We start from the raw sequence: 15,029 nt of genomic DNA on the forward strand, positions 1-15,029 counted from the left end.
AATGTGCACTGTATCCAATACCACTTATCATCATCATCATCAATTGTATTTATTGAGCGCTTACTGTGTGCAGAGCACTGTACTAAGCGCTTGGGAAGTACAAATTGGCAACATATAGAGACAGTCCCTACCCAGCAGTGGGCTCACAGTCTAAAAGGGGGAGACAAAACCAAACATGCCAACAAAATAAAATAAATAGAATAGATATGTACAAGTAAAATAAATAAATAGAGTAATAAATATGTACAAGCATATATACACTTAGAGTGTACACCAGCTTTCTTCCACTACCACATCAGTCAGTCACATCCAGTGCTTAGAACAGTGCCCAGTGCTTAGAACAGTGCTTTGCACATAGTAAGCGCTTAACAAATGCCATTATTATTATTATTATTATTATTTATTAAGCTCTTACTGTGCTCCAGAGCACTGCACTAAGCACTCGGGGAAGTACAATATAACAGAGTTGGTCGGCACGCTCACAGTCCACAAGGAGCTCACCCTTCTGTTTATTTAGACACACGTTATCCAAAGGACTGAATTTCTTGCATTACTTTTTACTTTGAAGATAGAAAAGTTTCCACGAACCAGAAGAGTTAAAAAATAGGGTTTTTTTCTCCTGCCTGAAGAGAACGAAAGCATCTTTTTGGGTTCTTTGCTCTAATCGAGGTTTTAGTGACATTGTCAGTTATAACAAGACACTTCAAAGGGCAAGTGATGTATGCTTAGAGAAGCAGCGTGGCTCAGTGGAAAGAGCACGGGCTTTGGAGTCAGAGGTCATGGGTTCAAATCCCAGCTCTGCCAATTGTCAGCTGTGTGACTTTGGGCAAGTCACTTCACTTCTCTGGGCCTCAGTTCCCTCATCTGTAAAATGGGGCTGAAGACCGTGAGCCCCCCTTGGGACAACCTGATCAACATGTAACCTCCCTTGCGCTTAGAACAGTGCTTTGCGCATAGTAAGCGCTTAATAAATGCCATTATTATTATTATGTATACCCATTTTGTTGTGAGATGAATTTCTTAATTGTCTTCTGTACCTGTTCAACACACAGATTCAATTTGTAGTTTTTGAATCTTCTTGTCTTCTAGACTGTGAGCCCATTGTTGGGTAGGGACCGTCTCTATATGTTGCCGACTTGTACTTCCCAAGCGCTTAGTACAGTGCTCTGCACACAGTAAGCACTCAATAAATACGATTGAATGAATGAATGAATGTGGAAATTTGAAAATCTGTATCCGTTCCCCATGAAAATCTCTTGCAGAGTCTTGGGAGGGGTGTCTTACATTAGCCTCACTTCTTCTCTGATCCCTGCAGGAACTGTTCCGCAAAGTGAGGAGTATCTTAAACAAATTGACGCCGCAGATGTTCAACCAGTTGATGAAACAAGTGACCGAATTGACTGTGGACACAGAGGAGCGACTGAAAGGAGTCATTGACCTGGTCTTCGAAAAGGCGATCGACGAACCCAGTTTCTCAGTGGCTTACGCGAACATGTGTAGATGTCTTGTGACGGTAAGAGGAGGCTACAAAAAAGTAAAATCAGAAATCTCTTAAGAGGTGTCTTTTTCTCCTCACTGCACAATTTTTAATGGTATTTGTTAAGCTCTTACAGCGTGCCAAGCACCGGGGTAGATACAAGATAATCAGGTTGGACACAGCCATGTCCCACGTGGGGTTCAGAGTCTTAATCCCCATTTTACAGATGAGGTAACTGAGGCACAGAGAAGTGAAGTGATTTGCTCAAGGTCACCCAGCAGGCAAGGGGCAGAGCTGGATTAGAACCCAGGTCCTCCAACTCCCAGACCTGTGCTCTTTCCAGGAGTCCATGCTGCTTCTTTCTCTCTTAGACTCTGAGCCCCGTGTCTTAGTACAGTGCTGTGTACACAGTAAGCGCTCAATAAATACGATTGATTGATTGACTGTCGGACCTGATTGCCTTTTATCTGCCCCAGTGCTTAGCACATAGCACTTGACAAACAGCCCTGTCCCAGATGTGGTCATGGGAGCACATCAAAAGGAGAATATATTTTAGCATTTAAAATGGCATCCTACATAGCATATATTTTTTTAAATGCACATTCCCATAATTACAATTGTTAATAAAGCAGTCTATTTTCTAATGCACTGTTTTATTTTCAAGTGGGGTTTACAATGTTACAAAACCTTCTGGTAAGGAAAACTCATTGTAGTCTTTAAGCGCTTACTATGTGCCAAGTGCCGAGAAATGTGCCTGGTGAAGCAGCGTGGCTCAGTGGAAAGAGCGCGGGCTTGGGAGTTCGAGGTCCTGGGTTCAAATCCCGGCTCCACCCCTTATCAGCTGTGTGACTTCGGGCAAGTCACTTCACTTCTCTGTGCCTCAGTTACCTCATCTGGAAAATGGGAATTAAGACTGTGAGCCCCATGTGGGACAACCCGATTACCGTGTTTCTCCCCCAGTGCTTAGAACTGTGCTTGGCACATAGTAAGCGCGTAACAAATACCAAAATCATTGTTGTTATTATTATTATTAAGTGGTACGAGAAATGCTGGGGTAGATGTAACAAAAGCCGATGAGAGACAGTCTCTGTCCCAGTGGGGTGCACGGCGCAAGGGGTAGAGTGAACAGTTATTGAATTCCCATTTAAAAGATAAGCAAAAAGATGGAGAGCCTAGGTGATTTGCTGTAGGTCACCTGGCAGGCAACTGGAGGATCTGGGATTAGAACAATCAGTCCAGTGGGCCATGCGCAACATAATAGTACTCACTAGATTCTGTGATGACGATGATGGTGATGTTGGTGGTATTTCAATCAGTCAATCAATCAATCAATCGTATTTATTGAGCACTTACTGTGTGCAGAGCACTGGACTAAGCGCTTGGGAAGTACAAGTTGGCAACATATAGAGACGGTCCCTACCCAACAGTGGGCTCACAGTCTAGAAGGGGGAGACAGAGAACAAAACCAAACATATTAACAAAATAAAATAAATAGAATAGATATGTACAAGTAAAATAAATAGAGTAATAAATATGTACAGACATATATACATATATGCTGGTGCTGTGGGGAAGGGAAGGAGGTAAGACGGTGGGGATGGAGGGGGGACGAGGGGGAGAGGAAGGAGGGGGCTCAGTCTGGGAAGGCCTCCTGGAGGAGGTGAGCTCTCAGTAGGGCCTTGAAGGGAGGAAGAGAGCTAGCTTGGCGGATGGGCAGAGGGAGGGCATTCCAGGCCAGGGGGATGACGTGGGCAGGGGGTCGATGGCGGGACAGGCGAGAATGAGGCCCGGTGAGGAGATTAGCCGCAGAGGAGCGGAGGGTGTGGACTGGGCTGGAGAAGGAGAGAAGGGAGGTGAGGTAGGAGGGGGGCGAGGTGATGGACAGCCTTGAAACCAAGGGTGAGGAGTTTCTGCCTGATGTGCAGATTGATTGGTAGCCATGGAGATTTTTGAGGTATTTGTTAAGCGCTTACAATGTACCAGGGTGGATACAAGCAAATCTAGTTGGACACAGTCTCTGTTCCATGTGGGGCTCGCAGGCTCAATCCCCACTTTACAGATGAGATACCTGAGGCCCAGAGAAGGAAGTGACTTGCCCGAGGTCACACAACAGACAAGAGAAGGGATTAGAACCCATGACTTCCTGACTCCTGGGCCCGTGCTCTATCCACCACGCCATGCTGCTTTTCTTGATGCCATCATTACATCATAGTATCCAAACAGGCTCATTTGTCAGGCGTCCAATCCCAAAGGCCTCTACTCCATCCTAATCCTCTTTGAACCCTCAGCTGCCTTTGACACTATGGACCACTCCCTTCTCCGGCAAATATTCTCTGTCTTCTCCTGGTCCTCCTATCTCTTTCAATCAATCAATCGTATTTATGGAGCGCTTACTGTGTGCAGAGCACTGTACCAAGTGCTTGGGAAGTACAAGTTGGCAACATATAGAGACAGTCCCTACCCAGCAGTGGGCTCACAGTCTAGAAGGGGGAGACAGAGAACAAAACAAAGCATATTAACTAAATAAAATAAATAGAATAGATATGTGCAAGTAAAATAAATAAATAAATAGAGTAAAATAGAGTAAAATAAATTCATTCTTTCAATCGTATTTATTGAGCACTTACAGTGCTCTGCACACAGTACTAAACACTTGGGAAGTACAGATTAGCAACATATAGAGGCAGTCCCTACCCAACAACAGGTTCACAGTTCAGAAGGGGGAGACAGACAAAAAAAAGCCAAGTAGACAGGTGTCAATACGAGCAGAATAAATGGAATTACAGCTATATATACATCATTAATAAAATAGAGTAATAAGTATGTACAAATATACACAAGTGCTTTGGGGAGGGGAAGGGGGAAGGCCAGGGGGGATGGGCAGGGGAGGAGGAGGAGGAGAGGAAAAGGGGGGCTCAGTCTGGGAAGGCCTCCTGAAGGAGGTGAGTTCTCAGTAGGTAGCATCTCTTGGATGCTTCTTTTCAGTCTCTTTCACAGGCTCTTAACTGTGGGAGTCCCTCAGTTCTGGGCTCAGTTCTGGGTCCCCTTCTATTCTCCATTTACACCCATTCCCTTGGAGAACTCATTCACTCCCACAGCTTCAACTACCATCTCTATGCGTAGGTTCTCCATGTCTTAGTTTCCTCATCTTTTAAATGGGGATTCAATAGCCGTTCACTCTGCAGTCTAGGTAGATTCCTAAATCCACCTCTTCAGCTTTGACCTTTCTCCTCCGCAATGTCGCATTTCAACCTGCCCCAAGGACATCTCAACCTGCATGGCCCGCTGACACCTCACACTAAACACGTCCAAAACAGAACTCCTCATCTACCTGCCCAAACCCTGACCTCCCCTGATTTCCCATCACTGTCCGCATCCCCATCACTGTCCCTGTCTCACAAGCCCCTAACCTTGGCGTGGTCCCCGACTTATCCCTCTCACTCGACCCACTTATTCAATCTGTCACCAAATCCTGTGGGCTTTCCTTTCACAGCTTTACATAAGTCTGCTCTTTCCTACCCATCCAAATTGCTACCACGCTGATCTAAGTAGTTATCACTTCCCACCCTTCAATACTGCATCGGCCGCCTTGCTGACCTCCCTGCCTCCCGTCTCTCCCCGCTCCAATCCTTACTTCACTCTGCTGCCCAGATCATTTTTCTAAAAGTCAGTTCAGTCCATGTCGCCCCACTCCTCAGGAAATTCCAGTGGTTACCCATCCACCGCCACATCTAACAAAAACTCCTTACCATTGGCTTTAAAGCACTCCATCAGGTCCCCTACCTGCCTTTCTACTACAACTCAGCACACACACTTTGCTCCTCTAAATGCCAATATACTCACTGCACCTCGATCTTGTCAATCTCACCATCAATCCCTTGCCCACATTCATTCATTCATTCATTCAGTCGTATTTATTGAGCGCTTTCTGAGTGCAGAGCACCACATCCTTCCCGTGGCCTGGGACTCCCTCCCGCTTCGTGTATCTTAGGCCACAACTCTCCCCAACTTCAAAGCTTTATTAAAAGCACATCTGTTCCAAGAGGTCTTCCCCAACTAAACCCTAAAATTTCCTCTGCTCCCTCTCCCTTCTGTGTCACTTATGCCCTTGGCTTTTTACCCTCAAAGCATTTGGTATTCACCCCACCCTCAGCCCCACAGCTTTTATGTACATATCCATAATTTATTTTAATGGCTGGGTCCCCCCTATAGACTGTAAGTTTCTTGTATCATACTCTGCCAGGTCTGTAGTACAGTGCTCTGCACCCAGTAAGTGCTCAGTGTATACAGTTGATTCATTGACTAATGATATTCTACCCAAAGCGTGTCGTGAAAATGCATGCTATAGCAAAAATGTGTATGTAAAGTTGACAGAAGAAAATTCTAAATATCTGCAGGTGGGAAAACGAAGTAAGAATTTTTATATTGAAGCAGCATGGCTCAGTGGTAAGAGCTCGGGCTTGGGAGTCAGAGGTCGTGGGTTCTAATCCTGGCTCTGCCACTTATCAGCTATGTGACTTTGGGCCGGTCACTTCACTTCTCTGTGCCTCAGTTACCTCATCTGTAAAATGGGGATTAAGACTGTGAGCCCACATGGGACAACCTGATAACCTTTGAATCCACCCCAGCGCTTAGAACAGTTAAGTAAGTGCTTAACAAATACCACCATTATTATTACTATATTGGCAAATTGGCATCTGATTATGTAGCATTTTAAAATGAAGTGGTTATTTGCAGTGTCATAATTTATATTTTTAACTGGAAACTTTAAATTTATTGTAGTGTAAAGACATGCAAATTTGTGGAACGAGAGATTTTTTGAATTTTTAATTCTTCCGATAGCAGCATTCAGAATGGACAGTTGTCTTATGCACAAATTGAGGAAGGGACGCAGACAACTAATTCAGTATTAATTGTGCTACTACAGTGAGATATGTTCCGGTCTGCAAAAGTGTTTGGCCTTTTCATAGAAAGCAGGAGAGAAATCAAATAAAAGAAAAGTAGAGAGAAGCCATTGAATTGTAGTGAAGAATATATATACAGCCAGCCTGGTTATCCATCTCATTTAGGAATGGGCTATTTGAAATCCACAAATAATTCCAAAGCTTGCATTTGCTCAATAAGTAACAAATGATGGTTCTAATTCCATCTCCTTTAATTCACCCTCTTGCAGAGGTGCTAGTCAGCATGAAATGGTCTCAGGCAGTTAACAAAAAAGAGAAAAGGAACGGGTAAATAGTCCACAGACTGAAAAACCAACCACGAAATGATGGAGAGACAAATCTGTTGGCATGTCGATGTATAGAATATATTATTTAAAGTTAAATAAGATAGGGTCTAGAGGTAGAGGCGGAATTTTCCGTCATTTGGGCCAATTGAAAAGAGTATACTCGATTCACCAAAGTGTACCCTTCGGCCTTCAGCACTCACCCATCAGTGCTATTGTGCTTTCCAAGTGTCATACAGCAGTGGCTTTTTTAGTATAAATACCCATCCCCACAGGAGGTTTTTGCACCATTCATTTGATTCTCTCTAAAAGGTCGTCAGAATTTAAAGTTGCCCATTCTCATCTGGGGAGAGATTAAAACCAAGCATTTCTAAGAAGAAAGACATTTACCACTAATTGCAGACAGTCTGGTCCTCCCTCTCTCCAAACTTCAAGAAGCACATTTGATTCACTGCTGTTACATATGAATGCTCAATCTAATCAACAGTTGCTGTCTAGGACAAGAAAATCTAGGGCAAATTGAGAAAGGGAGACCAAAGAGCCTCTGATTACAATCTTAATTGTACTCTTCTTTCCATAATCATTAAACTTGTCGAATACCGTCTGCATTTCCTCCCTCATCACTGCTGGTTTCAGGCTGCTGGTATAAATAGTGTCGTTCTTGTCATTTAAGCCATGACTTCTGCTTCATTCCGAGCAATAGTGCAACCCACTGCTTTAGCATTTGTCACACTCAAGCATAAATTGTGGGCACCTAGCCCCGATATGTCACTGAAGGGATGAAATATAGGTAATATTGTCATCATCAACAAATATTTCGAGAATATATTCAGCGCATTAATCTCTACTAAGTCTCGATGTAGTTTCTCCAGTTTGGCAATAGACTCTGCCCGTTAAAAACTTAAAACATAATGGCTTCTTGTATAGGTGATTCCTTATTTATATTGGTCTTATGAAGTGAGTGAGTCAGACTTAATAAAAACATAATCATGAGTGCAATTTTCTGGAGTTACCATCTGAAAAATAGCCAAGAATGATCCTCTTCTTTTTGTCAATTGTAGCAGCCCTTTGGTAGTTTTCATCTTTGTTTCCAAAATGGACACTTTCAAATTTCAAAGTTTGAATGAGGATTTGCTAGATAAGAACAGTTATTCCAAAACTAAGCACTGTCTAGACGTATTTTTAAATAAGGTCTCAGTCTTCAGACCACACTCATTTTTTCAATCCAGTTGATGAGTGACTTGCATCAAATTTTGACAGTACCTGAAAATCGCTTTGATATTGTATCCGAGGAGTCATTTCAGGCACTGAGGTCGATTTTATTGTGGTATGGTCTTGCCGCCTCCTTGTTTTCCTCCTTATATTAATTGTAGTGACAATTAAGTTCATTGTGGGTGGGGAACGAGTCTCCCAGCTCCATCGTATCGTACTCTCCCAAGCGCTTACTGCAGTGCTCTGCATCACAAGTGCTCGATAAATGCCACTGATTGGTAGGAACTGCACCTGTTCTGGAGAGTACCGCTTGCAGTAGAATTTAAATTCCAGTTGCCTTACTAGTGTTAGGCCTAGAACTGTTACTGACATTTAACTTCAAAGCAGCGAGCCCCCCGAGGGACAGGGGCCATGTGTAATTCCCAGCTGTATATTCTCTCCCGGTGCTTAGTTCAGTGCTCTGCATACAGTAAGCATTCAATAAATGCCCTTGATTTTATTTTAATGGTATTAATTAAGTGCTTATTTGATTGATCATTGATTGATGAGGAGAAAGTGACAGAGGCTTAAGTGGAAGACGAAAGAATTTCAGGCTGAAAAGAGATAGAGCGTTAAACCCATTAGCAACCGTGCCTCTTGTCACCTATGCACAAGATGCCCTGCCTCCAGAAAAGTCATTTCTGGCCTTGGGAAAGCAGCAGAAAAGATAGGGGAGGCCAACTCACCTGCTTAAAACTTGGGGCTCACAGACTGGAGAGGAAGGAGAACAGGTATTTAATCCCCATTTGACAGGTGAAGAAACAGGCACGGGGAAGTTAAGTATCTTGCCCAAGGTCACACAGCAGACAAGTGGTAGAAAGCTCGGATTAGAACCCAGATCCCATATAGTTTGAAGTTGTGTTTCCGTTTCTTGCTCCAGTTTTTACCCCTTTTGTCAAACAGCACATTAATGAAGCAGTGAAAGCAAGGATACCTTTATATAGACTGATATCACCGTCCTTAATGCTCTGCTGACTTCCCCCTCTCCATCCCTCCGCCTTACCTCCTTCCCTTCCCCACAGCACCTGTATATATGTTTGTAGGTATTTATTACTCTATTTATTTTACTTGTACATATCTATTCTGTTTTATTTTGTTAACATGTTTTGTTTTGTTCTCTGTCTCCCCCTTCTAGACTGTTAGCCCACTGTTGGGTAGGGACCGTCTCTATATGTTGCCTACTTGTACTTCCCAAGCGCTTAGTACAGTGCTCTGCACACAGTAAGTGCTCAATAAATACGATTGATTGATTGATTGATTGTTTACTTCAGGGCGTGTCATCAGCATACACTGTCAAAGACTGTCTTAAAGCCAGACTGGAATTCCAGGATCTGCCAATCTGGGGGAATTGCCAGGCAGTTTTCTCACCTTTTTCTTGATGTTTACACAAGACAGAATTGACGTGAGAAGGAGTGTGGCTTAGTGGAAAGAGCACGGGCTTGGGAATCAGAGGAACTGGGTTCAAATCCTGGTTCTTCTGCTTGCCTGCTGGGTGGCCTCGGGCATGTCCCTGCACTTCTGTGTGCCTCAGTTTCCTTATCTGCGAAATCGAGATTCAATACCCGATCTCCCTCCCCCTCAGACTGTGCGCCCCATTTGGTCTAGGGACTTGGTCTGACCTGTTTTTATCTTGTAATAATAATAATAATAATAATGGTATTTATTAAGTGCTTACTGTGTGCAAAGCACTGTTCTAAGCGCCGGGGAGGTTACAAGGTGATCAGGTTGTCCCACGGGGGGGCTCACAGTCAAGCCCCATTTTACAGATGAGGTAACTGAGGCACAGGGAAGTTAAGTGACTTGCCCAGAGTCACACAGCTGACAATTGGTGGAGCCGGGATTTGAACCCCTGTCCTCTGACTCTTTCCACTGAGCCACGCTGCTTCTCCAACCCGGTGCTTAGTATTGTGCTTGGCACAGAATGTGCACTTAACAAATACCATAATCACAGATGTTATCATCATGAAGCTCATAAGTACATCTTGGTTAGCATATCAGGATTGAGGAAACTAGATGTACACGAGAAGTAGCATGGTCTAGTGGAGAGAGGCCAGGCTTGGGAGTCAGAAGGACCTGGCTTCTAGTCCCGGCTCCTCCACTCGTCTGCTGTGTGACCTTGGACAAGTCACTTCACTTCCCTGTACCTCAGGAACCTCATCTGTAAAATGGGGATTAGGACTGTGAGCCCCGAGTGGGACAGTTACTCTGTCCAACCTGGTTACCTTGTATCCACCCCAGTAATAATAATAATAATAACAATAATGGTATTTGTTAAGCGCTTACTATGTGCAAAGCACTGTTCTAAACACTGGGAAAGCTACAAGGTGATCAGGTTGTCCCACAGGGGGCTCACAGTTTTAATCCCCATTTTACAGATGAGGTAACTGAGGCCCAGAGAAGTTAAGTGACTTGCCCAAAGTCACACATCTGACAGTTGGCAGAGCTGGGATTTGAACCCATGACCTCTGACACCAAAGCCCGGGCTCTTTCCGCTGAGCCATGCTGCTTCTCAGTACTTAGAACAGTGCTTGGCATGTAGTAAACACTTACCAAATGCCATTTTAAATAATTTGATAAATGTCCTTTAGGAGAAGGCTAAAAATGCGGAAGACATCTGGGACCCAAGAGGCTCTGTATGATGTAGTTCTGGTTCCTACATGCGCTCATTCATTCGTCATTCATTCAGTCAATCGTATTTATTGAGCGCTTATTGTGTGCAGAGCACTGTACTAAGCGCTTGGGAAGTACAAGTTGGCAACATATAGAGACGGTCCCTATCCAGCAGCGGACTCACAGTCTAGAAGGGGGAGACAGACAACAAAACAAAGCATATTAACAAAATAAAATAAATGGAATAGTAAATATGTACAAGTAAAATAGAGTAATAAATCTGTACAAACATATATACAGGTGCTGTGGGGAGGGGAAGGAGGTAGGGCGGGAGGGATAGGGAAGAGGAGAGGAAAAAGGGGGCTCAGTCTGGGAAGGCCTCCTGGAGGAGGTGAGCTCTCAGTATGGCACACTGAGAGTGGTAATGTGCACACAAGTGTGGTAATGTGTTGAGAAGAATGCATCTCTGGAGAACTTTACTTAGGAGTGAATAACAGTTTCTTACAGAAAATATGAAACACCGAATAACCATTCCGCCTTGATTCACAAGAGAGGGCCAATAAAATAGCTTAAGTACGTCAAGCCCCACAGCTGGGTTTTTCTTTCCCATTTCCCGCCTAGGATCACCTCCCCTGCCCCACGCCCCAACTCTGCTCCCTACGCAAGGGTTTGGTCCTGCGCTAGTCAATCAGTCAATCAATCGTATTTACTGAGCGCTTACTGTGTGCAGAGCACTGTACTAAGCGCTTGGGAAGTACAAGTTGGCAACATATAGAGACTGTCCCTACCCAACAGTGGGCTCACAGTCTAGAAGGCACTGGTCTGCACTTGAAAATCTCAAAAGAAGATCTTTATAGAGAAAAGTGACCCGAAAAGAGTGGGGTCGAACTACACCATTTAGTGACATTGCACCCAAAAGTTAGAAAGCCATTGGCATAAACTCTGCTGGGAGATAAGAGCACCTGTATATATGTTTGTACATATTTATTACTCTATTTATTTATTTATTTTACTTGTACATATCTATTCTATTTTATTTTGTTAGTATGTTTGGTTTTGTCTCCCCCTTTTAGACTGTGAGCCCACTGTTGGGTAGGAACTGTCTCTATATGTTGCCAATTTGTACTTCCCAAGCGCTTAGTACAGTGCTCTGCACACAGTAAGCGCTCAATAAATACGATTGATGATGATGATGATGATTTTGTTTCCAGGAGGAGATGATTTGCATAGGTCTCATATATGAATTTTGAAATACCTTAAACCAACTTTGATGAACATTAATATGGTGTTTAATCTATATTAATATTATAATAAGATAATAAGATAATTAAAATCTTTAAATCTAATCTTAACCTTTAAATCTAATGGTCCACATGTTTATGGAACATACTTAAAGGGAAGTAGATACTTTGGGAATCTGTTTTGGGTCTGGATTTATGTAATCATTCACATTCTTTTGCATTTCATCCCCTCCCTCCTCCCTGGTCTAGCTGAAAGTGCCCATGGCAGACAAGCCGGGTAGCACAGTGAATTTCCGCAAGCTGCTTCTGAACCGCTGCCAGAAGGAATTTGAAAAAGATAAAGCAGATGATGATGTCTTTGAGAAGAAGCAGAAAGAACTTGAAGCTGCCTCTGCTGTGAGTATTTGCACAAAAACAGAGAAAGAGATTGATTATAGGAGAACTTGCATGTTGAAATCTGGTTTAAGCACTACTCTGGGAATGCTTTTTCCCTGATTAAAGAGGTATTTTTTGCATTAAGAAGCAACATGGCCGAGCGGAAAGAGTGTGCGGGCAGTCACCACTTGTCTTCTGTGTGACCTTAGGCAAGTCACTTCACCTCTCCGGGCCTCAGTTACATAATCTGTAAAATGGTAATTCAATATCCATTCTCCGTCCTTCTTAGACTGGGAGTCCCATGTGGGACAGAGACAGTGTTTGACGTGATTATGCTGTGCTTGCCCCATTGCTCAGTACAATGTTTGGCACATAGCAAGCACTCAACAAATATGATTATTATTATTAATATTATTAAATGCAGTCAATAAAATTAAATAAATAAAGTTAAATAAAATTCAGTTTATTAAACAGAAACCACTGTTTCTGGTACCATGTTTACCTCCAAGAGGCCTTCTCATTCATTCATTCAATCGTATTTATTGAGCGCTTACTGTGTGCAGAGTACTGTAATAAGCACTTGGGAAGTACAAGTTGGCAACATATAGAGATGGTCCCTACCCAACAACGGGCTCACAGTCTAGAAGGGGGAGACAGACAACAAAACAACACATTTGGACAGATGTCAAGTCATCAGAATGAATAGAAGTAAAACTACATGCACATCATTAACAAAATAAATAGAATAGTAAATCTGGACAAGTAAAATAAATTCAGTAATAAATCTGTACAAATATATATATACAGGTGCTGTGGGGAGGGGAAGGAGGTAGGGCGGGAGGGATGGGGAGGAGGAGAGGAAAAAGGGGGCTCAGTCTGGGAAGGCCTCCTGGAGGAGGTGAGCTTTCAGTAGGGTTTTGAAGGGAGGAAGAGAGCTAGCTTGGCGGATGTGCAGAGGGAGGGCATTCCAGGCCTTCTCCAATTACGGCCTCTTTACCCCGGTTCCCTCTCGCTTCTGCGTCGTCTGTGCACATGGATCTGTCACCTTTGGCCATTTGATATTCACCCTTAATCCCACAGAACGTATGTGTATAGCTTTAAATCCTATATTATAAATTATTCATATTAATGTTGGTCTCCCCCTCTAGACTCTAAACTCATTGTGGGCAGGGAATGTGTCTGCCAACCCTGGTATATGTACTCTCCCAAGTGCTTTAGTTACAGTTCCCTGCACGGAGTAAGCACTCAGTAAATGGACTGAGTAGTTGACTATTGATTTCAGGGCCTTAAAAGTGTAGTAACTCTTTAACTCGCCCCACTTTTGGTTCTAGTAGCCTGAAGCCTGGGTGTAGTTCCATTCGCTCAATCAATCAATGGTATTTATTGAGCGCTTACTGTGTGCATAGCACTGTGCTAAGTACTTGAGAGAGTACGGCACAACAGTATAGCAAGACACATTCCATTACCGTGATCTTCACTGCTGTCTCTCTCCCTCTCGCCGTGCAGCCGGAGGAGAAAACAAGACTTCACGACGAGCTGGAGGAAGCGAAGGACAAAGCCCGGCGGAGATCCATCGGCAACATCAAGTTCATCGGGGAGCTCTTCAAGCTCAAAATGCTGACGGAAGCCATCATGCACGACTGCGTGGTGAAGCTCCTAAAGAACCACGATGAAGAATCCCTGGAGTGCTTATGCCGCCTGCTCACTACCATTGGCAAGGACCTGGACTTCGAAAAGGCAAAGGTAAGGACCAACTTGAAATCCAGGAATCACCGGGTGAAAATAATTGAACATCATTATTATTAATAATAATAATAATAATGGTATTAAACACTTACTAAGTGGCAAGCACTGTTCTAAGCGCCGGGGTAGATCCAAGATTCATTCATTCATTCATTGTCGTATTTATGGAGCGCTTACTGTGTGCAGAGCACTGTACTAAGCACTTGGGTAGTCCAAGTTGGCAACATATAGAGACAGTCCCTACCCAACAGTGGGCTCACGGTCTAGAAGGGGGAGACGGAGAACAAAACAAAACATATTAACAAAATAAAATAAATAGAATAAACGTGTACAAATAAAATAAATCAATAAATAGAGTAATCAGGTTGGACACAGTCCCTGTCCCACATGGGGCTCACGGTCTTCCTTTTAAAAGGTGAGGTAACTGAGGCACAGTAATGGTAAGTGAGTTGCCCAAGGTCACACAGTGGACAAGGGGCAGAGCTGGGTCCAGCGCTTAGAACAGTGCTTTGCTCATAGTAAGCGCTTAACAAATGCCATCATTATTATTATTAGGTCCTGGGTCCTTCTGGCTCCCAGGCCTGTGCTCTATCCATTAGGCCACACTGCTTCTTAACATCCAGGAAAGAGAGTGTTCACCCCTTCGGGATTGGCCCAGTGGGATTTGGTCAATTCCGAGAATAGTGATAATAACGACAACAATAATAATAATATTCATTCATGCATTCAATCGTATTTTTTGAGCGCTTACTGTGTGCAGAGCACTGTACTAAGCGCTTGGGAAGTACAAGTTGGCAATAATAGTAATAATAATAATGGCACTTGTTAAGCGCCACGTGCCAAAGGGAAGCAGCGTGGCTCAGTGGAAAGAACACGGTCTTGGGAGTCAGAGGTCATGGGTTCTAATCCCGGCTCTGCCACGTGTCAGCTGTGTGACCTTGGGCCAGTCACTTCACTTCTGTGCGCCTCAGTTCCCTCATCTGTAAAATGGGGATTAAGACTGGGAACCCCACGAGGGACAACCTGATCACTTTGTATCCCCCCCACCCCCCCAGCGCTTAGAACAGGGGGAAGGTCTAACAAATGCCATCATTATTAAATGCTG

At 43.7% G+C, this 15,029-nt stretch overlaps 1 protein-coding gene across 1 annotated transcript in view; it reads left to right on the forward strand.

The window, feature by feature from the left end:
- Positions 1-15,029, forward strand: part of EIF4G3 (eukaryotic translation initiation factor 4 gamma 3) — a 288,773-nt gene that overhangs the window by 219,931 nt on the left and 53,813 nt on the right. The window contains 3 exon segments of the mRNA XM_038747121.1: positions 1,316-1,513; positions 12,056-12,202; positions 13,688-13,924. Coding sequence (XP_038603049.1) covers positions 1,316-1,513; positions 12,056-12,202; positions 13,688-13,924 — 582 coding nt within the window.

Source organism: Tachyglossus aculeatus, chromosome 5 (genome assembly GCF_015852505.1).
Source record: "Tachyglossus aculeatus isolate mTacAcu1 chromosome 5, mTacAcu1.pri, whole genome shotgun sequence".
Taxonomy (NCBI): Eukaryota; Metazoa; Chordata; class Mammalia; order Monotremata; family Tachyglossidae; genus Tachyglossus; species Tachyglossus aculeatus.